The sequence below is a fragment of the Littorina saxatilis genome, linkage group LG16, assembly GCF_037325665.1.
Source record: "Littorina saxatilis isolate snail1 linkage group LG16, US_GU_Lsax_2.0, whole genome shotgun sequence".
NCBI classification, from domain to species: Eukaryota; Metazoa; Mollusca; class Gastropoda; order Littorinimorpha; family Littorinidae; genus Littorina; species Littorina saxatilis.
The window spans coordinates 5,569,251-5,591,863 of record NC_090260.1 but is presented as its reverse complement, the minus strand read 5'-3'; the positions used below and the strand labels follow the sequence as shown (position 1 = coordinate 5,591,863).

General features: G+C 47.8%; 1 protein-coding gene across 3 annotated transcripts in view; it reads left to right on the top strand.

Moving 5' to 3' along the window:
* The window catches only part of LOC138950247 (uncharacterized), a 796,434-nt gene that overhangs the window by 131,499 nt on the left and 642,322 nt on the right, over positions 1 to 22,613 (top strand). The window contains exons 7-8 of one of the 3 annotated variants that reach the window (XM_070321979.1): positions 18,805 to 19,464; positions 20,135 to 20,322. The exons of the other annotated variants lie outside the window; for them this stretch is intronic. Of the exons in view, the coding sequence (XP_070178080.1) occupies positions 18,805 to 19,464; positions 20,135 to 20,322 (848 nt within the window). The remainder of the gene's footprint in view (positions 1 to 18,804; positions 19,465 to 20,134; positions 20,323 to 22,613) is intronic. 3 annotated transcript variants of the gene reach the window in all.

The following is a 22,613-nucleotide window of genomic DNA, read 5'->3' as shown; positions in this document are numbered from 1 at the left end:
GGATAGGGGTAGTGGTGTGAGACGGAGGAGGAAAACACAGCTGTGATAATTAGAGGGGTGGAGATAGTGGTGTGAAACGGAGTAGGAAAACACAGCTGTAATAATAAGAGGGATGGAGATAGTGGTGTGAGACGGAGGAGTAAAATACAGCTGTGATGATGAGAGGGATGGGGGTAGTTGTGTGAGACGGAGGAGTAAAACACAGCTGTGATAACGAGAGGGATAGGGGTAGCGGTGTTAGACGAAGGAGCAAAACACAGTTGTGATGATGAGAGAGATGGGGTAGGGGTGTCAGACGGAGGAGTAAAACACAGCTTTGATGATGAGAGGGATGGGGGTAGTGGTGTGAGACGAAGGAGGAAAACACAGCTGTGATGATGAGAGGGATGGCGGTAGTGGTGTGAGACGGAGGAGTAAAATACAGCTGTGATGATGAGAGGTATGGGAGTAGTGGTGTGAGACGGAGGAGTAAAACACAGCTGTGATAACGAGAGGGATAGGGGTAGCGGTGTGTAAGACGAAGGAGGAAAACATAGCTGTGATGATGAGAGAGATGGGGTAGGGGTACTAGACGGAGGAGTAAAACACAGCTTTGATGATGAGAGGGATAGGGGCAGTGGTGTCAGACGACTTGGGGAAACACAGCTGTGATGATGAGAGGGATGGGGTAGGGGTGTAAGACGGAGGGCTAAAACACAGCTGTAATGATCAGCGGGATGGGGGTAATGGTTAAAGACGTATAAGTAAAATACAGCTGTGATGATTAGAGTAATGGGGTAGGGGTGTCAAACTGAGGAGAAAAACATAGCTGTGATGATGAGAGTGATGGGGTAGAGGTGTGAGACGGAGGAGAAAAACACAGCTGTGATGATGAAAGGGATGGTGGAGGTGGTGTTAGACGGAAGAGTAAAACACAGCTGTAATGATCAGCGTGATGGGGGTAATGGTTAAAGACGTATAAGTAAAACACAGCTGTGATAATGAGAGTAATGGGGTAGGGGTGTTAGACGGAGAAGTAAAACACAGCTGTGATATCGAGAGGGATGGGGGTAGGGGTTAGAGACGGAGAAGTAAAACACAGCTGTGATGATGAGAGGGATGGGGCTAGTGGTGTAAGACGGAGGAGGAAAACACAGCTGTCAATATGAGAGGGATGGGGTAGTGGTGTAAGACGGAGGAGTAAAACACAGCTGTGATGATTAGAGGGATGGGGGTAGGGGTTAGAGACGGAGAAGTAAAACACAGCTGTGATGATGAGAGGGATGGGAGTAGTGGTGTAAGACGGAGGAGGAAAACACAGCTGTCAATATGAGAGGGATGGGGTAGTGGTGTAAGACGGAGGAGTATAACACAGCTATGATGATGAGAGGGATGGGGGTTGTGGTGTGAGACGGAGGAGTAAAACACAGCTGTGATAATAAGAGGGGTGGAGATAGTGGTGTGAGACGGAGGAGGAAAACACAGCTGTGATAATAAGAGGGGTGGAGATAGTGGTGTGAGACGGAGGAGGAAAACACAGCTGTAATAATAAGAGGGGTGGAGATAGTGGTGTGAGAGGAAGAGGAAAACACAACTGTGATCATTAGAGGGATGGGGATAGTGGTGTGAGACGGAGGAGTAAATCACAGCTTTGATTATAAGTTGAATGGGGTAGTGGTGTAATACGGAGAAGGTAAACACAGCTGTGATGATAAGAGCGAAGGGGGTAGTGGTGTGAGACGATGGAGGGAAGCAGCTGTTATGATGTGAGGAACAGGGGTAGTGATGTCAGACGGAGGAGTAAAACACAGCTGTGATGATAAGAGGCATGGGGTAGTGGTGTCAGACGGAGGAGTAAAACACAGCGGTGATGATGAGAGGGATGGTGGTAGTGATGTCAGACGGGGGAGTAAAACACAGCTGCGATGATAAGAGGCATGGGGTAGTGGTGTCAGACGGAGGAGTAAAACACAGCTGTGATGATGAGAGGGATGGGGGTACGGGTGTAAGACGAAGGAGGGAAACACAGCATTGATGATGAGAGGGATGAAGTAGTGGTGTGAGACGGAGGAGGAAAACACAGCTGTGATAATTAGAGGGGTGGAGATAGTGGTGTAAGACGGAGGAGGAAAGCACAGCTGTGATGATTAGAGGGATGGGGGTGGGGGTGTAAGACGGAGAAGTAAAACACAGCTGTGATAATAAGAGGGATAGAGATAGTGGTGTGAGACGGTGGAGGGAAGCAGCTGTTATGATGTGAGGAACAGGGGTAGTGATGTCAGACGGAGGAGTAAAACACAGCTGTGATGATAAGAGGCATGGGGTAGTGGTGTCAGACGGAGGAGTAAAACACAGCGGTGATGATGAGAGGGATGGGGGTACGGGTGTAAGACGAAGGAGGGAAACACAGCATTGATGATGAGAGGGATGTGGTAGTGGTGTGAGACGGAGGAGGAAAACACAGCTGTGATAATTAGAGGGGTGGAGATAGTGGTGTAAGACGGAGGAGGAAAGCACAGCTGTGATAATAAGAGGGATGGGGGTAGTGGTGTGAGACGGAGGAGTAAAACACAGCTGTGATAATAAGAGGGGTGGAGATAGTTGTGTGAGACGGAGGAGTAAAATACAGCTGTGATGATGAGAGGGATGGGGGTAGTTGTGTGAGACGGAGGAGTAAAACACAGCTGTGATAACGAGAGGGTTAGGGGTAGCGGTGTTAGATGAAGGAGGAAAACACAGCTGTGATGATGAGAGAGATGGGGTAGGGGTGTCAGACGGAGGAGTAAAACACAGCTTTGATGATGAGAGGCATGGGGGTAGTGGTGTGAGACGAAGGAGGAAAACAGAGCTTTGATGATGAGATGGATGGGGGTAGTGGTGTGAGACGGAGGAGTAAAATACAGCTGTGATGATGAGAGGTATGGGGGTAGTGGTGTGAGACGGAGGAGTAAAACACAGCTGTGATAACGAGAGGGATAGGGGTAGCGGTGTCAGACGAAGGAGGAAAACACAGCTGTGATGATGAGAGAGATTGGGTGGGGGTGTCAGACGGAGGAGTAAAACACAGCTTTGATGATGAGAGGGATAGGGGCAGTGGTGTCAGACGACGTAGGCAAACATAGCTGTGATGATGAGAGGGATGGGGTAGGGGTGAAAGACGGAGGGCTAAAACACAGCTGTAATGATCAGCGGGATGGGGGTAATGGTTAAAGACGTATAAATAAAATACAGCTGTGATGATGAGAGTAATGGGGTAGGGGTGTCAAACTGAGGAGAAAAACATAGCTGTGATGATGAGAGGGATTGGGGTAGTGGTGTAAGACGGAGGAGGAAAATACAGCTGTGATGATTAGAGAGATGGGGGTAGTGGTGTAAGACGGAGGAGGAAAATACAGCTGTGATGATGAGAGAGATGGGTTAAGGGTGTGAGACGGAGAAGAAAAACATAGCTGTGATGATGAGAGGGATGGTGGTAGTGGTGTTGGACGGAAAAGTAAAACACAGCTGTGATATCAAGATGGATGGCGGTAGGGGTTAGAGACGGAGAAGTAAAACATAGCTGTGATTATGGGAGGGATGGGGGTAGCTGTGTGAGAAGGAGGAGTAAAACACAGCTGAGATGATTAGAGGGATGGGGGTAGTGGTGTGAGACGGAGGAGTAAAACACAGCTGAGATGATGGGAGGAATGGGGGTAGGGGTGTGAGACGAAGGAGTAAAACAGCTGTGATGATGAGAGGAATATGGGTAGGTGTGTTAGACGGAGGAATATAACACAGCTGTCAATATGAGAGGGATGGGGGTTGTGGTGTGAGACGGAGGAATACAAAACAGCTGTCATGATGAGAGGGATAGTGTAGGGGTGTGAGACGAAGGATAAAAACACAGCTGTGATGATAAGGGGGATAGGGGTAGTGGTGTGAGCTGGAAGAATAAAACACAGCTGTGATGATGAGAGGGATGGGGGTAGGGGTGTGAGATGTGGGAGGAAAACATAGCTGTGATGATGAAAGGGATGGGGGTAGTGGTGTGTGACGGAGGGGTAACACACAGCTGTGATGATGAGAGGGATGGGGTAGTGGTGTGAGACGGAAGGGTAAAACACAGTTGTGATGATGAGAAGGATGGGGTAGGGGTGTGAGACGGAGGAGGTAAACACAGCTTTGGTGATGATAGGGATGGGGGTACGGGTGTGAGACGGAGGGGTAAAACACAACTCTGATATCGAGAGGGATGGGGGTAGGGGTTAGAGACGGAGAAGTAAAACATAGCTGTGATTTTGAGAGGGATGGGGGTAGTTGTGTGAGACGGAGGAGTAAAACACAGCTGAGATGATTAGAGGGATGGGGGTGGGGGTGTAAGACGGAGAAGTAAAACATAGCTGTGATTTTGAGAGGGATGGGGGTAGTGGTGTGAGACGGAGGAGTAAAACACAGCTGTGATGTTGAGAGGGATGGGGGTAGTGGTGTGAGACGGAGGAGTAAAACACAGCTGTAATGATCAGCGGGATGGGGGTAATGGTTAAAGACGTACATGTATAAGTAAAATACAGTTGTGATGATGAGAGTAATGGGGTAGGGGTGTCAAACTGAGGAGAAAAACATAGCTGTGATAATGAGAGGGATGGGGGTAGTGGTGTGAGACGGAGGAGTAAAATACAGCTGTGATGATGAGAGGTATGGGGGTAGTGGTATGAGACGGAGGAGTAAAACACAGCTGTGATAACGAGAGGGATGGTGGTAGTGGTGTAAGACGGAGGAGGAAAATACAGCTGTGATGATGAGAGAGATGGGGGTAGTGGTGTAAGACGGAGGAGGAAAATAGAGCTGTGATGATGAGAGAGATGGGTTAAGGGTGTGAGACGGAGAAGAAAAACATAGCTGTGATGATGAGGGGGATGGGGGTAGTGGTGTTGGTAAAACACAGCTGTGATATCAAGATGGATGGGGGTAGGGGTTAGAGACGGAGAAGTAAAACATAGCTGTGATTATGGGAGGGATGGGGGTAGTGGTGTGAGAAGGAGGAGTAAAACACAGCTGAGATGATTAGAGGGATCGGGGTAGTGGTGTGAGACGGCGGAGTAAAACACAGCTGAGATGATGAGAGGAATGGGGGTAGGGGTGTGAGACGGAGGAGTAAAACAGCTGTGATGATGAGAGAAATATGGGTAGGTGTGTTAGACGGAGGAATATAACACAGCTGTCAATATGAGAGGGATGGGGGTTGTGGTGTGAGACGGAGGAATACAACACAGCTGTCATGATGTGAGGGATAGTGTAGGGGTGTGAGACGAATGATAAAAACACCGCTGTGATGATAAGGGGGATGGGGGTAGTGGTGTGAGCTGGAAGAATGAAACACAGCTGTGACGATGAGAGGGATGAGGGTAGGGGTGTGAGATGTGGGAGGAAAACACAGCTCTGATGATGAGAGGGATGGGGTAGGGGTTAGAGACGGAGAAGCAAAACACAGCTGTGATGATGAGAGGGATGGGGGTAGTGGTGTAAGACGGAGGAGGAAAACACAGCTGTCAATATGAGAGGGATGGGCGTAGTGGTGTGAGACGGAGGAATACAACACAGCTGTGATGATTGGAGGGATTGGGGTAGGGGTGTGAGACGGAGGAGTAAAACACAGCTGAGATGATGAGAGGGATGGGGGTAGGGGTGTGAGACAGAGGAGTATAACGCAGCTGAGATAATGAGAGGAATGGGGGTAGGGGTTAGAGACGGAGAAGTAAAACACAGCTGTGATGATGAGAGGGATGGGGGTAGGGGTTAGAGACGGAGAAGTAAAACACAGCTGTGATGATGAGAGGGATGGGGATAGTGGTGTCTGACGTAGGAGTAAAACACAGCTGTGATGATGAGAGGGATGGGGGTAGTGGTGTGAGACGGAGGAGTAAAACACAGCTGTGATAATATGAGGGGTGGAGATAGTGGTGTGAGACGGAGGAGGAAAACACAGCTGTGATAATAAGAGGGGTGGAGATAGTGGTGTGAGACGGAGGAATAAAACACAGCTGTAATAATAAGAGGGATAGAGATAGTGGTGTGAGACAGAAGAGGAAAACACAGCTGTAATAATAAGAGGGATGGAGATAGTGGTTAGAGACGGAGGAGTAAATCACAGCTTTGATAATAAGTTGAATGAGGTAGTGGTGTAAGACGGAGAAGGTAAACACAGCTCTGATGATGAGAGGGAAGGGGGTAGTGGTGTGAGACAGTGGAGGGAAGCAGCTGTTATGATGTGAGGGACAGGGGTAGTGGTGTCAGACGAAGAGTAAAACACAGCTGTGATTATGAGAGACATGGGGTAGTGGTGTCAGACGGAGGAGTAAAACACAGCTGTGATGATGAGAGGGATGGGGTAGTGGTGTGAGACGGAGGAGGAAAACACAGCTGTGATAATTAGAGCGGTGGAGATAGTAGTGTGAGACAGAAGAGGAAAACACAGCTGTGATAATAAGAGGGATGGAGATAGTGGTTAGAGACGGAGGAGTAAAATACAGCTGTGATGATGAGAGGGATGGGGGTAGTTGTGTGAGGCGGAGGAGTAAAACACAGCTGCGATAACGAGAGGGATAGGGGTAGCGGTGTTAGACGAAGGAGCAAAACACAGTTGTGATGATGAGAGAGATGGGGTAGGGGTGTCAGACGGAGGAGTAAAACACAGCTTTGATGATGAGAGGGATGGGGGTAGTGGTGTGAGACGAAGGAGGAAAACACAGCTGTGATGATGAGAGGGATGGCGGTAGTGGTGTGAGACGGAGGAGTAAAATACAGCTGTGATGATGAGAGGTATGGGAGTAGTGGTGTGAGACGGAGGAGTAAAACACAGCTGTGATAACGAGAGGGATAGGGGTAGCGGTGTGTAAGACGAAGGAGGAAAACACAGCTGTGATGATGAGAGAGATGGGGTAGGGGTATTAGACGGAGGAGTAAAACACAGCTTTGATGATGAGAGGGATAGGGGCAGTGGTGTCAGACGACGTAGGGAAACACAGCTGTGATGATGAGAGGGATGGGGTAGGGGTGTGAGACGGAGGAGTAAAACACAGCTGTAATGATCAGCGGGATGGGGGTAATGGTTAAAGACGTATAAGTAAAATACAGCTGTGATGATTAGAGTAATGGGGTAGGGGTGTCAAACTGAGGAGAAAAACATAGCTGTGATGATGAGAGGGATGGGGAAGTGGTGTAAGACGGAGGAGGAAAATACAGCTGTGATGATGAGAGAGATGGGGTAAGGGTGTTAGACGGAGGAGAAAAACACAGCTATGATGATGAGAGAGATGGGGGTAGTGGTGTTGGACGAAAAAGTAAAACACAGCTGTGATATCAAGATGGATGGGGGTAGGGGTTAGAGACTGAGAAGTAAAACATAGCTGTGATTATGGGATGGATGGTGGTAGTGGTGTGAGAAGGAGTAAAACACAGCTGAGATGATGAGAGGGATGGGGGTAGTGGTGTGAGACGGCGGAGTAAAACACAGCTGAGATGATGAGAGGAATGGGGGTAGGGGTGTGAGACGGAGGAGTAAAACAGCTGTGATGATGAGAGGAATATGGGTAGGTGTGTTAGACGGAGGAATATAACACAGCTGTGATGATAAGGGGATGGGGGTAGTGGTGTGAGCTGGAAGAATAAAACACAGCTGTGACGATGAGAGGGATGGGGGTAGGGGTGTGAGATGTGGGAGGAAAACATAGCTGTGATGATGAGAGGGATGGGGGTAGTGGTGTGAGACGGAAGGGTAAAACACAGCTGTGATGATGAGAAGGACGGGGTAGGGGTGTGAGACGGAGGAGGTAAACACAGCTGTGGTGATGAGAGGGATGGGGGTACGGGTGTGAGACGGAGGGGTAAAACATAGCTGTGATTTTGATAGGGATGGGGGTAGTTGTGTGAGACGGAGGAGTAAAACACAGCTGAGATGATTAGAGGGATGGGGGTAGTTGTGTGAGAAGGAGGAGTAAAACACAGCTGAGATGATTAGAGGGATGGGGGAGGGGGTGTAAGACGGAGAAGTAAAACAAAGCTGTGATTTTGAGAGGGATGGGGGTAGTGGTGTGAGACGGAGGAGTAAAACACAGCTGAGATGATTAGAGGATGGGGGTAGTGGTGTGAGACAGAGGAGTAAAACACAGCTGTGATGATCAGCGGGATGGGGGTAATGGTTAAAGACGTTTAAGTAAAATACAGCTGTGATATCGAGAGGGATGGGGGTAGGGGTTAGAGACGGAGAAGTAAAACATAGCTGTGATTTTGAGAGGGATGGGGGTAGTTGTGTGAGACAGAGGAGTAAAACACAGCTGTAATGATCAGCGGGATGGGGGTAATGGTTAAAGACGTTTAAGTAAAATACAGTTGTGATGATGAGAGTAATGAGGTAGGGGTGTCAAACTGAGGAGAAAAACATAGCTGTGATGATGAGAGGGATGGGGGTAGTGGTGTAAGACGGAGGAGGAAAATACAGCTGTGATGATAAGAGAGATGAGGGTAGTGGTGTAAGACGGAGGAGGAAAATACAGCTGTGATGATGAGAGAGATGGGTTAAGGGTGTGAGACGGAGAAGAAAAACATAGCTGTGATGATGGGGGTAGTGGTGTTGGACGGAAAAGTAAAACACAGCTGTGATATCAAGATGGATGGGGGTAGGGGTTAGAGACTGAGAAGTAAAACATAGCTGTGATTATGGGAGGGATGGGGGTAGTGGTGTGAGAAGGAGGAGTAAAACACAGCTGAGATGATTAGAGGGATGGGGGTAGTAGTGTGAGACGGCGGAGTAAAACACAGCTGAGATGATGAGAGGAATGGGGGTAGGGGTGTGAGACGGAGGAGTAAAACAACAGTGATGATGAGAGGAATATGGGTAGGTGTGTTAGACGGAGGAATATAGCACAGCTGTCAATATGAGAGGGATGGGGGTTGTGGTGTGAGACGGAGGAATACAACACAGCTGTCATGATGTGAGGGATAGTGTAGGTGTTTGAGACGAAGGATAAAAACACAGCTGTGATAATAAGGGGGATGGAGGTAGTGGTGTGAGCTGGAAGAATGAAATACAGCTGTGAGGATGAGAGGGATGGAGGAGGTGGTGTTAGACGGAAGAGTAAAACACAGCTGTAATGATCAGAGTGATGGGGGTAATGGTTAAAGACGTATAAGTAAAACACAGCTGTGATAATGAGAGTAATGGGGTAGGGGTGTTAGACGGAGAAGTAAAACACAGCTGTGATATCGAGAGGGATGGGGGTAGGGGTTAGAGACGGAGAAGTAAAACACAGCTGTCATGATGAGAGGGATGGGGGTAGTGGTGTAAGACGGAGGAGGAAAACACAGCTGTCAATATGAGAGGGATGGGGTAGTGGTGTAAGATGGAGGAGTAAAACACAGCTGTGATGATGAGAGGGATGGGGGTAGGGGTGTGAGACGGAGGAGTAAAACACAGCTGTGATAATAAGAGGGGTGGAGATAGTGGTGTGAGACGGAGGAGGAAAACACAGCTGTGATGATAAGAGGGGTGGAGATAGTGGTTAGAGACGGAGGAGGAAAACACAGCTGTAATAATAAGAGGGGTGGAGATAGTGGTGTGAGACGGAAGAGGAAAACACAGCTGTGATAATAAGAGGGATAGAGATAGTGGTGTGAGACGGAGGAGTAAATCATAGCTTTGATAATAAGTTGAACGAGGTAGTGGTGTAAGACGGAGAAGGTAAACACAGCTCTGATGATGAGAGCGAAGGGGGTAGTGGTGTGAGACGGTGGAGGGAAGCAGCTGTTATGATGTGAGGAACAGGGGTAGTGATGTCAGACGGAGGAGTAAAACACAGCTGTGATGATAAGAGGCATGGGGTAGTGGTGTCAGACGAAGGAGTAAAACACAGCTGTAATGATGAGAGGGATGGGGGTACGAGTGTAAGACGAAGGAGGAAAACACAGCATTGATGATGAGAGGGATGTGGTAGTGGTGTGAGACGGAGGAGGAAAACACAGCTGTGATAATTAGAGGGGTGGAGATAGTGGTGTGAGACGGAGGAGGAAAGCACAGCTGTAATAATAAGAGGGATGGAGATAGTGGTGTGAGACGGAGGAGTAAAATACAGCTGTGATGATGAGAGGGATGGGGGTAGTTGTGTGAGACGGAGGAGTAAAACACAGCTGTGATAACGAGAGGGATAGGGGTAGCGGTGTTAGACGAAGGAGGAAAACACAGCTGTGATAATGAGAGAGATGGGGTAGGGGTGTCAGACGGAGGAGTAAAACACAGCTTTGATGATGAGAGGCATGGGAGTAGTGGTGTGAGACGAAGGAGGAAAACAGAGCTTTGATGATGAGATGGATGGAGACAGTGGTGTAAGACGGAGGAGTAAAACACAGCTTTGATAATGAGAGGGATAGGGGTAGCGGTGTCAGACGAAGGAGGAACACACAGCTGTGATGATGAGAGAGATTGGGTGGGGGTGTCAGACGGAGGAGTAAAACACAGCTTTGATGATGAGAGGGATAGGGGCAGTGGTGTCAGACGACGTAGGCAAACATAGCTGTGATGATGAGAGGGATGGGGTAGGGGTGTAAGACGGAGGGCTAAAACACAGCTGTAATGATCAGCGGGATGGGGGTAATGGTTAAAGACGTATACATAAAATACAGCTGTGATGATGAGAGTAATGGGGTAGGGGTGCCAAACTGAGAAGAAAAACATAGCTGTGATGATGAGAGGGATTGGGGTAGTGGTGTAAGACGGAAGAGGAAAATACAGCTGTGATGATTAGAGAGATGGGGGTAGTGGTGTAAGACGGAGGAGGAAAATACAGCTGTGATGATGAGAGAGATGAGTTAAGGGTGTGAGACGGAGAAGAAAAACATAGCTGTGATGATGAGAGGGATGGTGGTAGTGGTGTTGGACGGAACAGTAAAACACAGCTGTGATATTTAGATGGATGGGGGTAGGGGTTAGAGATGGAGAAGTAAAACATAGCTGTGATTATGGGAGGGATGGGGGTAGCTGTGTGAGACGGAGGGGTAAAACACAGCTGTGATGATTAGAGGGATGGGGGTAGTGGTGTGAGACGGCGGAGTAAAACACAGCTGAGATGATTAGAGGAATGGGGGTAGGGGTGTGAAACGGAGGAGAAAAACATAGCTGTGATGATGAGAGGAATATGGGTAGGTGTGTTAGACGGAGGAATATAACACAGCTGTCAATATGAGAGGGATGGGGGTTGTGGTGTGAGACGGAGGAATACAAAACAGCTGTCATGATGAGAGGGATAGTGTAGGGGTGTGAGACGAAGGATAAAAACACAGCTATGATGATAAGGGGGATAGGGTAGTGGTGTGAGCTGGAAGAATGAAACACAGCTGTGACGATGAGAGGGATGGGGGTAGGGGTGTGAGATGTGGGAGGAAAACATAGCTGTGATGATGAGAGGGATGGGGGTAGTGGTGTGTGACGGAGGGGTAAAACACAGCTGTGATGATGAGAGGGATGGTGTATTGGTGTGAGACGGAAGGGTAAAACACAGTTGTGATGATGAGAAGGATGGGGTAGGAGTGTGAGACGGAGGAGGTAAACACAGCTTTGGTGATGATAGGGATGGGGGTACGGGTGTGAGACGGAGGGGTAAAACACAACTCTGATATCGAGAGGGATGGGGGTAGGGGTTAGAGACGGAGAAGTAAAACATAGCTGTGATTTTGAGAGGGATGGGGGTAGTTGTGTGAGACGGAGGAGTAAAACACAGCTGAGATGATTAGAGGGATGGGGGTGGGGGTGTAAGACGGAGAAGTAAAACAAAGCTGTGATTTTGAGAGGGATGGGGGTAGTGGTGTGAGACGGAGGAGTAAAACACAGCTGTGATGATGAGAGGGATGGGGGTAGTGGTGTGAGACGGAGGAGTAAAACACAGCTGTAATGATCAGCGGGATGGGGGTAATGGTTAAAGACGTACATGAAAAAGTAAAATACAGTTGTGATGATGAGAGTAATGGGGTAGGGGTGTCAAACTGAGGAGAAAAACATAGCTGTGATGATGAGAGGGATGGGGGTAGTGGTGTGAGACGGAGGAGTAAAATACAGCTGTGATGATGAAAGGTATGGGGGTAGTGGTATGAGACGGAGGAGTAAAACACAGCTGTGATAACGAGAGGGATGGGGGTAGTGGTGTAAGACGGAGGAGGAAAATACAGCTGTTATGATGAGAGAGATGGGGGTAGTGGTGTAAGACGGAGGAGGAAAATACAGCTGTGATGATGAGAGAGATGGGTTAAGGGTGTGAGACGGAGAAGAAAAACATAGCTGTGATGATGGGGGTAGTGGTGTTGGTAAAACACAGCTGTGATATCAAGATGGATGGGGGTAGGGGTTAGAGACGGAGAAGTAAAACATAGCTGTGATTATGGGAGGGATGGGGGTAGTGGTGTGAGAAGGAGGAGTAAAACACAGCTGAGATGATTAGAGGGATCGGGGTAGTGGTGTGAGACGGCGGAGTAAAACACAGCTGAGATGATGAGAGGAATGGGGGTAGGTGTGTGAGACGGAGGAGTAAAACAGCTGTGATGATGAGAGAAATATGGGTAGGTGTGTTAGACGGAGGAATATAACACAGCTGTCAATATGAGAGGGATGGGGGTTGTGGTGTGAGACGGAGGAATACAACACAGCTGTCATGATGTGAGGGATAGTGTAGGGGGGTGAGACGAATGATAAAAACACAGCTGTGATGATAAGTAGGGATGAGGGTAGTGGTGTGAGCTGGAAGAATGAAACACAGCTGTGACGATGAGAGGGATGGGGGTAGGGGTGTGAGATGTGGGAGGAAAACACAACTCTGATGATGAGAGGGATGGGGTAGGGGTTAGAGACGGAGAAGCAAAACACAGCTGTGATGATGAGAGGGATGGGGGTAGTGGTGTAAGACAGAGGAGTAAAGCACAGCTGTCAATATGAGAGGGATTGGGGTAGTGGTGTGAGACGGAGTAATACAACACAGCTGTGATGATGAGAGGGATGGGGGTAGGGGTGTGAGATGTAGGAGGAAAACACAGCTGAGATGATGAGAGGGATGGGGGTAGGGGTTAGAGACGGAGAAGTAAAACACAGCTGTGATGATGAGAGGGATGGGGGTAGGGGTTAGAGACAGAGAAGTAAAACACAGCTGTGATGATGAGAGGGATGGGGGTAGTGGTGTGAGACGGAGGAATACAACACAGCTGTGATTTTGAGATGGATGGGGGTAGTGGTGTGAGACGGATGGGTAAAACACAGCTGTGATGATGAGAGGGATGTGATAGTGGTGTGAGACGGAGGAGTAAAACACAGCTGTGATAATGAGAGGGGTGGAGATAGTGGTGTGAGACGGAGGAGGAAAACACAGCTGTAATAATAAGAGGGGTGGAGATAGTGGTGTCAGACGGAGGAGGAAAACACAGCTGTGATAATAAGAGGGATAGAGATAGTGGTGTGAGACAGAAGAGGAAAACACAGCTGTGATAATAAGAGGGATGAAGATAGTGGTTAGAGACGGAGGAGTAAATCACAGCTTTGATAATAAGTTGAATGAGGTAGTGGTGTAAGACGGAGAAGGTAAACACAGCTCTGATGATGAGAGGGAAGGGGGTAGTGGTGTGAGACGGTGGAGGGAAGCGGCTGTTATGATGTGAGGGACAGGGGTAGTGATGTCAGACGGAAGGGTAAAACACAGCTGTGATGATAAGAGGCATGGGGCAGTGGTGTCAGACGGAGGAGTAAAACACAGCTGTGATGATGAGAGGGATGGGGTAGTGGTGTGAGACGGAGGAGGAAAACACAGCTGTGATAATTAGAGGGGTGGAGATAGTGGTGTGAAACGGAGGAGGAAAACACAGCTGTGATAATAAGAGGGATGGAGATAGTGGTGTGAGACAGAGGAGTAAAATACAGCTGTGATGATGAGAGGGATGGGGGTAGTTGTGTGAGGCGGAGGAGTAAAACACAGCTGCGATAACGAGAGGGATAGGGGTAGCGGTGTTAGACGAAGGAGGAAAACACAGTTGTGATGATGAGAGAGATGGGGTAGGGGTGTCAGACGGAGGAGTAAAACACAGCTTTGATGATGAAAGGGATGGGGGTAGTTGTGTGAGACGAAGGAGTAAAACATAGCTGTTATAATGAGAAGGATGGCGGTAGTGGTGTGAGACGGAGAGGTAAAACACAGCTGTGATGATGAGAGGTATGGGGGTAGTGGTGTGAGACGGAGGAGTAAAACACAGCTGTGATAACGAGAGGGATAGGGGTAGAGGTGTGTAAGACGAAGGAGGAAAACACAGCTGTGATGATGAGAGAGATGGGGTAGGGGTATTAGACGGAGGAGTAAAACACAGCTTTGATGATGAGAGGGATAGGGGCAGTGGTGTCAGACGACGTAGGGAAACACAGCTGTGATGATGAGAGAGATGGGGTAGGGGTGAAAGACGGAGGGCTAAAACACAGCTGTAATGATCAGCGGGATGGGGGTAATGGTTAAAGACGTATAAGTAAAATACAGCTGTGATGATGAGAGTAATGGGGTAGGGGTGTCAAACTGAGGAGAAAAACATAGCTGTGATGATGAGAGGGATGGGGGTAGTGGTGTAAGACGGAGGAGGAAAATACAGCTGTGATGATGAGAGAGATGGGTTAAGGGTGTGAGACGGAGAAGAAAAACATAGCTGTGATGATGGGGGTAGTGGTGTTGCACGGAAAAGTAAAACACAGCTGTGATATTTAGATGGATGGGGGTAGGGGTTAGAGATGGAGAAGTAAAACATAGCTGTGATTATGGGAGGGATGGGGGTAGTGGTGTGAGAAGGAGGAGTAAAACACAGCTGAGATGATTAGAGGGATGGGGGTAGTGGTGTGAGACGGCGGAGTAAAACACAGCTGAGATGATGAGAGGAATGGGGGTAGGGGTGTGAGATGGAGGAGTAAAACAGCTGTGATGATGAGAGGAATATGGGTAGGTGTGTTAGACGGAGGAATATAACACAGCTGTGATGATAAGGGGGATGGGGGAAGTGGTGTGAGCTGGAAGAATAAAACACAGCTGTGACGATGAGAGGGATGGGGGTAGGGGTGTGAGATGTGGGAGGAAAACATAGCTGTGATGATGAGAGGGATGGGGGTAGTGGTGTGAGACGGAAGGGTAAAACACAGCTGTGATGATGAGAAGGACGGGGTAGGGGTGTGAGACGGAGGAGGTAAACACAGCTGTGGTGATGATAGGGATGGGGGTACTGGTGTGAGACGGAGGGGTAAAACATAGCTGGGATTTTGATAGGGATGGGGGTAGTTGTGTGAGACGGAGGAGTAAAACACAGCTGAGATGATTAGACGGATGGGGGTGGGGGTGTAAGACGGAGAAGTAAAACACAGCTGTGATTTTGAGAGGGATGGGGGAAGTGGTGTGAGACGGAGGAGTAAAACACAGCTGTAATGATCAGCGGGATGGGGGTAAGGGTTAAAGACGTTTAAGTAAAATACAGTTGTGATGATGAGAGTAATGGGGTAGGGGTGTCAAATTGAGGAGAAAAACACAGCTGTGATGATGAGAGGGATGGGGGTAGTGGTGTAAGACGGAGGAGGAAAATACAGCTGTGATGATAAGAGAGATGAGGGTAGTGGTGTAAGACGGAGGAGGAAAATACAGCTGTGATGATGAGAGAGATGGGTTAAGGGTGTGAGACGGAGAAGAAAAACATAGCTGTGATGATGAGAGGGATGGTGGTAGTGGTGTTGGACGGAACAGTAAAACACAGCTGTGATATCAAGATGGATGGGGGTAGGGGTTAGAGACGGAGAAGTAAAACATAGCTGTGATTATGGGAGGGATGGGGGTAGTGGTGTGAGAAGGAGGAGTAAAACACAGCTGAGATGATTAGAGGGATGGGGGTAGTAGTGTGAGACGGCGGAGTAAAACACAGCTGAGATGATGAGAGGAATGGGGGTAGGGGTGTGAGACGGAGGAGTAAAACAGCTGTGATGATGAGAGGAATATAAGTAGGTGTGTTAGACGGAGGAATATAACACAGCTGTCAATATGAGAGGGATGGGGGTTGTGGTGTGAGACGGAGGAATACAACACAGCTGTCATGATGAGAGGGATAGTGTAGGGGTGTGAGACGAAGGATAAAAACACAGCTGTGATGATAAGGGGGATGGGGGTAGTGGTGTGAGCGGGAAGAATGAAACACAGCTGTGACGATGAGAGAGATGGGGGTAGGGGTGTGAGATGTGGGAGGAAAACATAGCTGTGATGATGAGAGGGATGGGGGTAGTGGTGTGTGACGGAGGGGTAAAAAAAAGCTGTGATGATGAGAGGGATGGGGTAGTGGTGTGAGACGGAAGGGTAAAACACAGCCGTGATGATGAGAAGGATGGGGTAGGGGTGTGAGATGGAGGGGTAAAACACAACTGTGATATCAAGAGGGATGGGGGTAGGGGTGTGAGACGGAGGAGGTAAACACAGCTGTGGTGATGATAGGGATGGGGGTACGGGTGTGAGACGGAGGGGTAAAACACAACTGTGATATCGAGAGGGATGGGGGTAGGGGTTAGAGACGGAGAAGTAAAACATAGCTGTGATTTTGAGAGGGATGGGGGTAGTTGTGTGAGACGGAGGAGTAAAACACAGCTGAGATGATTATAGGGATGGGGGTGGGGGTGTAAGACGGAAGAGGAAAACACAGCTGTCAATATGAGAGGGATTGGGTAGGGGTGTGAGACGGAGAAGTAAAACATAGCTGTGATTTTGAGAGGGATGGAGATAGTGGTGTGAGACGGAGGAGAAAAACACAGCTGTGATAATAAGAGGGGTGGAGATAGTGGTGTGAGACGGAGGAGTAAAACACAGCTGTGATAATAAGAGGGGTGGAGATAGTGGTGTGAGACGGAGGAGTAAAACACAGCTGTGATAATAAGAGGGGTGGAGATATAGTGGTGTGAGACGGAGGAGTAAAACACAGCTGTGATGATGAGAGGGATGGGGGTATTGGTGTGAGACAGAGGAGGAAAACACAGCTGTGATGATAAGAGGGGTGAAGATAGTGGTGTGAGACGAAGGAGGAAAACACAGCTGTGATAATAAGAGGGATGGGGATAGTGGTTAGAGACGGAGGAGTAAATCACAGCTTTGATAATAAGTTGAATGAGGTAGTGGTGTAAGACGGAGAAGGTAAACACAGCTCTGATGATGAGAGGGAAGGGGGTAGTGGTGTGAGACGGAGGAGGGAAGCGGTTGTAATGATGTGAGGGACAGGGGTAGTGGTGTCAGACGGAGGAGTAAAACACAGCTGTGATGATAAGAGGCATGGGGTAGTGGTGTCAGACGGAAAAGTAAAACACAGCTGTGATGATGAGAGGGATGGGGGTACGGGTGTAAGACGAAGGAGGGAAACACAGCTGTGATGATGAGAGGGATGTGATAGTGGTGTGAGACGGAGGATTAAAATACAGCTGTGAAGATGAGAGGGATGTGGGTAGTTGTGTGAGACGGAGGAGTAAAACACAGCTGTGATAACGAGAGGGATAGGGGTAGCGGTGTTAGACGAAGGAGGAAAACACAGCTGTGATGATGAGAGAGATGGGGTAGGGGTGTCAGACGGAGGAGTAAAACACAGCTTTGATGATGAGAGGGATGGGGGTAGTGGTGTCAGACGACGTAGGGAAACACAGCTTTGATGATGAGAGGGATGGGGTAGGAGTGTAAGACGGAGGGGTAAAACACAGCTGTGATGATGAGAGTGATGGGGTAGGGGTGTGAGACGGAGGGGTAAAACACAGCTGTGATGATGAGAGTAATGGGGTAGGGGTGTAAGACGGAAGGGTAAAACAAAGCTGTGATGATGAGAGAGATGGGGTAGGGGTGTAAGATGGAGGAGTAAAACACAGCTGTGATGATGAGAGGGACGGGGGTAGTGGTGTCAGACGGAGGGATAAAACACAGCTGTTATTAAGAGAGGGATCGGGGTAGTGGTTTGAGACGGAGAAGTAAAACACAGCTGTAATGATGAGAGGGATGGGGGTAGGGGTGTAAGACAGGGATAAAACACAGCTGTGATGATGAGAGGGACAGGGGTAGTGGTGTAAGACGGAGGAGGAAAACACAGCTGTGATAATTAAAGAGATGGGGGTAGGGGTGTAAGACGGAGGGATAAAACACAGCTGTGATGATGAGAGGGATGGGGGTAGTGGTGTTGGACGGAAGACTAAAACACAGCTGTGATGATGAGAGGGATGGGGTAAGTGGTATGAGACGGAGGAATACAACACGCTGTGATGATGAGAGGGATGGGGGTAGTGGTGTAAGACGGAGGGGTAAAACACAGCTGTGATGATAAGGGGATGGGGGTAGTGGTGTGAGGTGGAAGAATGAAACACAGCTGTGATGATGAGAAGGATAGGGGTGATGATGTGAGACGGAGGAAAACAACATAGCTGTAATGATGAGAGGAATAGGGTAGGGGTGTGAGACGGAGGATAAAAACACAGCTGTGATGATAAGGGGGATGGGGGTAGGGTTGTGAGACGGAGGCGTAAAGCACAGCTGTCATGGTGAGCGGGAGGGGGTAGGGGTGTGAGTGGGGTAGGGAGGAGGAAACAGCTGTAAGGGTGAGAGTGAGGGGTTAGGGCGGGGGTGAAATAACACACAGCTGTAGGTATAGCGTTCCCCAGAGAGTCCTTAGTATTATCAACACTGCTAGTGAACACGTGTGTTGCTCTCGATACAGTTTTGTTATTCAAAAGACCTTGAACAGGTTCAAACATTATTTTGAGGAGACAGTACATCGTCAGGTCTTTGATTCCAGAGGGAGTTTCTGAACGCCTGGTTCCCTAACCTGCACAGGGACGTCTATATGATTCCCCCGCACCATGTTGACACGGTGCACGTCACAAAACAACACACCCAGGGAGGTGACTTGATCGACGTGCTGAAAACTCAACAACAAATCGACAGTGATAGCACTAAGCGTACAGAGGTCAGTGACGTCGTACACATAGACAGAGCGCTGAAGAAAGTCCACTGCTGCATGAATAAGATCAAGGACAAAGCAGAGAGTCAGAAAGAAGTTTTAATAATAATGACTCAAGGCAAATGTGGCCTTTACGGCGCTGGTTCCCGAAGCCTCTACACTGGGGCAGCCGCCAGGAGCATGAACAGCGACGAGACAGAACCTTTAGTTCTGCAAGAAGACTTAGTTCTGGAGGAAGACTTTGTTGATCTGCTGGTCATTGATCGTAACCGGGGAGTAATGATGGGGGCAATCATACGTCAGACAGAAGAGGACCCTCATGCAGTTCAAGAAGAATTGCGGAAGGCAGCTGATTACCTGCAGCAAGCTGGAGATGTCGTGAAGCGTTGTGTTCTGGGTGACTTGGACCTACCCCAGCCTGCAATCCACCAGGCCATTCTCCTGCCTCACACGACCAGACGCTGTCTAGTGGAGGCGCTGCAAAACATGGACGATGTAAGTATGCAATACCCCTCCCCCCCCTCCTCTACAAACGCACACATACACACACGCATGCACGCGCACACACACAACTACACAGCCACACACAAACACACGCGCCCACACACACATACACACACAGATACACACACACACACACACACACACACACACACACACAAAAAGAGAGAGAGAGAGAGAGAGATAGAGAGAGAGAGAGAGAGAGAGAGAGAGAGAGAGAGAGAGAGAGAGAGAGAGAGAGAGAGAGAGAGAGAGAGAGAGAGAGAACGTGCGGATAATGTTTAAAGAACAGAGAGAGAGAGGGGAAAGAGGGGATAACAATTTCCCCATCAACAGATACTGAGTTTCTCTTTTCCACGCGCACTTTGTTTACCTTGCTGACGAGAACAACACTTTCGGAACACTGAGGTAGCTTCGTTGACGTCAATTTGCGGTACATTTGAAAACGACGTCATTTAAGTGCGAGTCGCTCAAAACGGGCAGACAGCTTTCTATTACATGCGGAAACACTGTGGCGCTTTTGTCCAGAAAAACTCTTCTTTTAGGCCCAGAAGTCAGATGATTCCGTATGTAAGTATAGTTAACTGTCATATTATGCAGCGCGTGTTAAATCGTTCTTTGTTATATCCTCCATTTATTTGCAGTCCGTGTGTGTTGACCTCAGTTGCAGAAGTTGGAGCAGTGTCTGGGCGTGAAGGCAGGGCAAAGGGTCGACAAGTGGTGTCTCTGTCATGATGATATGACAGACGACACCAGACGAGACGCCTGGTGGAACACCTGCTGGGAGGGGGAAAAGGCAGGGGACCCCGCGGCAATGAAGGGAGGTTCCACGTATGAAAAGCTTGTGGCAAGGTAGAGTCATTTTATCGGTAAAGTAACCACACACAGAGAAACACAAACGCATGAATACACAGGTGCATACATTATCCAAGCGGAGCGCGGGCGAAGCCCGCGCGTAGCGAGGTAGTTTTTTTTTTCATCTCCCAGCACTGAAAATTTTTTTGCCAAGTGGTGTCTGTCTGTGAACATTGTTCTAGAATTCATCTTTTAGCACAATATTAGCGACACTGTTTGGACAATTCTATTAAAATTAGGCGTACAAACTGATTTTGTTTCGGGGAATCCTCTCAGAGGATCAGAATTTTCATATAATATCATCGGAAGCTGTTACAACGGGAAAATGTGAAACTTTTGTCACTTTTTAACATGGAATTTCATCTTTGAGCGTTTCAAGCGGACTTTAATAAAATAGTTATTTGCGAATTAAGCAGCGGAAGACACTCACCGGTTCAACATGTGTATGGTCATTAAACCTCAAAACATTTCAGTAAGTGGTTTAGACAAACACCTCCGACATGTGAGGGTGACTGGTTTGTAGCTGAAGAGTTTTTTTCTAAAGTGTGTTCTAAATACAAATGACGTAATGGTAATGATGTAATGAGTTGTTCTAATCTTGTTCTTGGAACTCTTGCTGTTCCAAGCTTGTTCTTAGCAAGTCTTGGTGACGAGAACAAAGACTATCAATGAAATCTTTAGAAATAACCTCTGACAACGACGACGATGACGACGACGACGACGATAACAACAACAACAACAAATGACATCGAGACGACAACGACAACAACAACAACAACAACAACAACAACAACAACAACAACAACACGAGAACAACAACAATCACGACAACGAACATGACAACAACAACACCAACAACTACGACGACAACTACAACGACTGGGTTATGATGACATCACCAATGATTTATCAAATGTTCAGTGTCAAGGCTGTTAAAAAATCGTTAAATCCTATTTCTTCACTGATTCTTATGAAATTTTAAAGGTAGGTTTGTTGTCCCCAACTTATTTTCACTCCATACTTTTCCAGAAGAAAAACATAATTTTGGCAGTTAAAAACCGTTAAATTTCAATTCTTCACCGATATTTATGAAATTTTGTGGGTAGGTTCGTTGTCCCCAACTGATTTTCACTCTATACTTTTCCAGAAGAAAGACATAATTTTGGCAGTTAAAAAACGTTAAATTTCAATTCTTCACCTATCTTTATGAAATTTAGTGGGTGGGTCCGTTGTCCCAAACTGAATTTTAAGACATACTTTTCCAGACAAAAAACCTTATTTTTGGCAGTTAAAAACCGTTAAATCTCAATTCTTCATCGATATTTATGAAATTTTGTGGGTAGGTTCGTTGTCCCCAACTGATTTTCACTCCATACTTTTCCAGAAGAAAAACATAATTTTGGCAGTTAAAAACCGTTACATTTAAATTTTCACCTATCTTTATGAAATTTAGTGGGTGGGTCCGTTGTCCCAAACTGAATTTCAAGACAAACTATTCCAGTCAAAAAAACTTATTTTTGGCAGTTAAAAACCGTTAAGTCTCAATTCTACACCGATATTTATGACATTTTGTGGGTAGGTTTGTTGTCAGATTTGACATGATGGCAGAATTGAAAGTGTGAGATATCCTGATGTTTCACAATTTATGCTGCATAATTCAGCCCCATAGGCGCTTGAATTTTAGGTGGAGTTGGGTTTTTTTTCAGCCCAAACCAGTAACCCCCACATGGTTTTCATGTCCCTTTCTGAGAGACTTCAAGAAGTTTCAATTTGACGTCATGATTAGCCTGCCGCATTAGCAAGTATGAAAACACGTCATCGATGACACATTTTAAGACAGAGAGAGAGAGAGAGAGAGAGAGAGAGAGAGAGAGAGAGAGAGAGAGAGAGAGAGAGAGAGAGAGAGAGAGAGAGAGAGAGAGAATCATGTACACACAGATGGACGACTTCGCTTGGGGTATGTACTGCCCGGCAGTACACATCTACTTTATTATTGAGTCTGTCTGTCTGTCTGTGCCTGTCTGTCTGTCTGTCTGTCTCTCTCTGTCTCTGTCTCTGTCTCTGTCTCTGTCTCAGTCTCTGTGTCTGTCTCTCTCTCTCTCTCTGTATATATTTTATTTATGTATGTGACGTTTTGTGTGCTAGCATGTCTTTTTTGGGCCCCTGTGTGTGTTTTTCTTTCCCTATTTCGTTGTGTGTGTGTGTGTGTGTGTGTGTGTGTGTGTGTGTGTGTGTGTGTGTGTGTGTGTGTGTGTTCACAAGCTTACATAAAGTGTGATATTTATCAA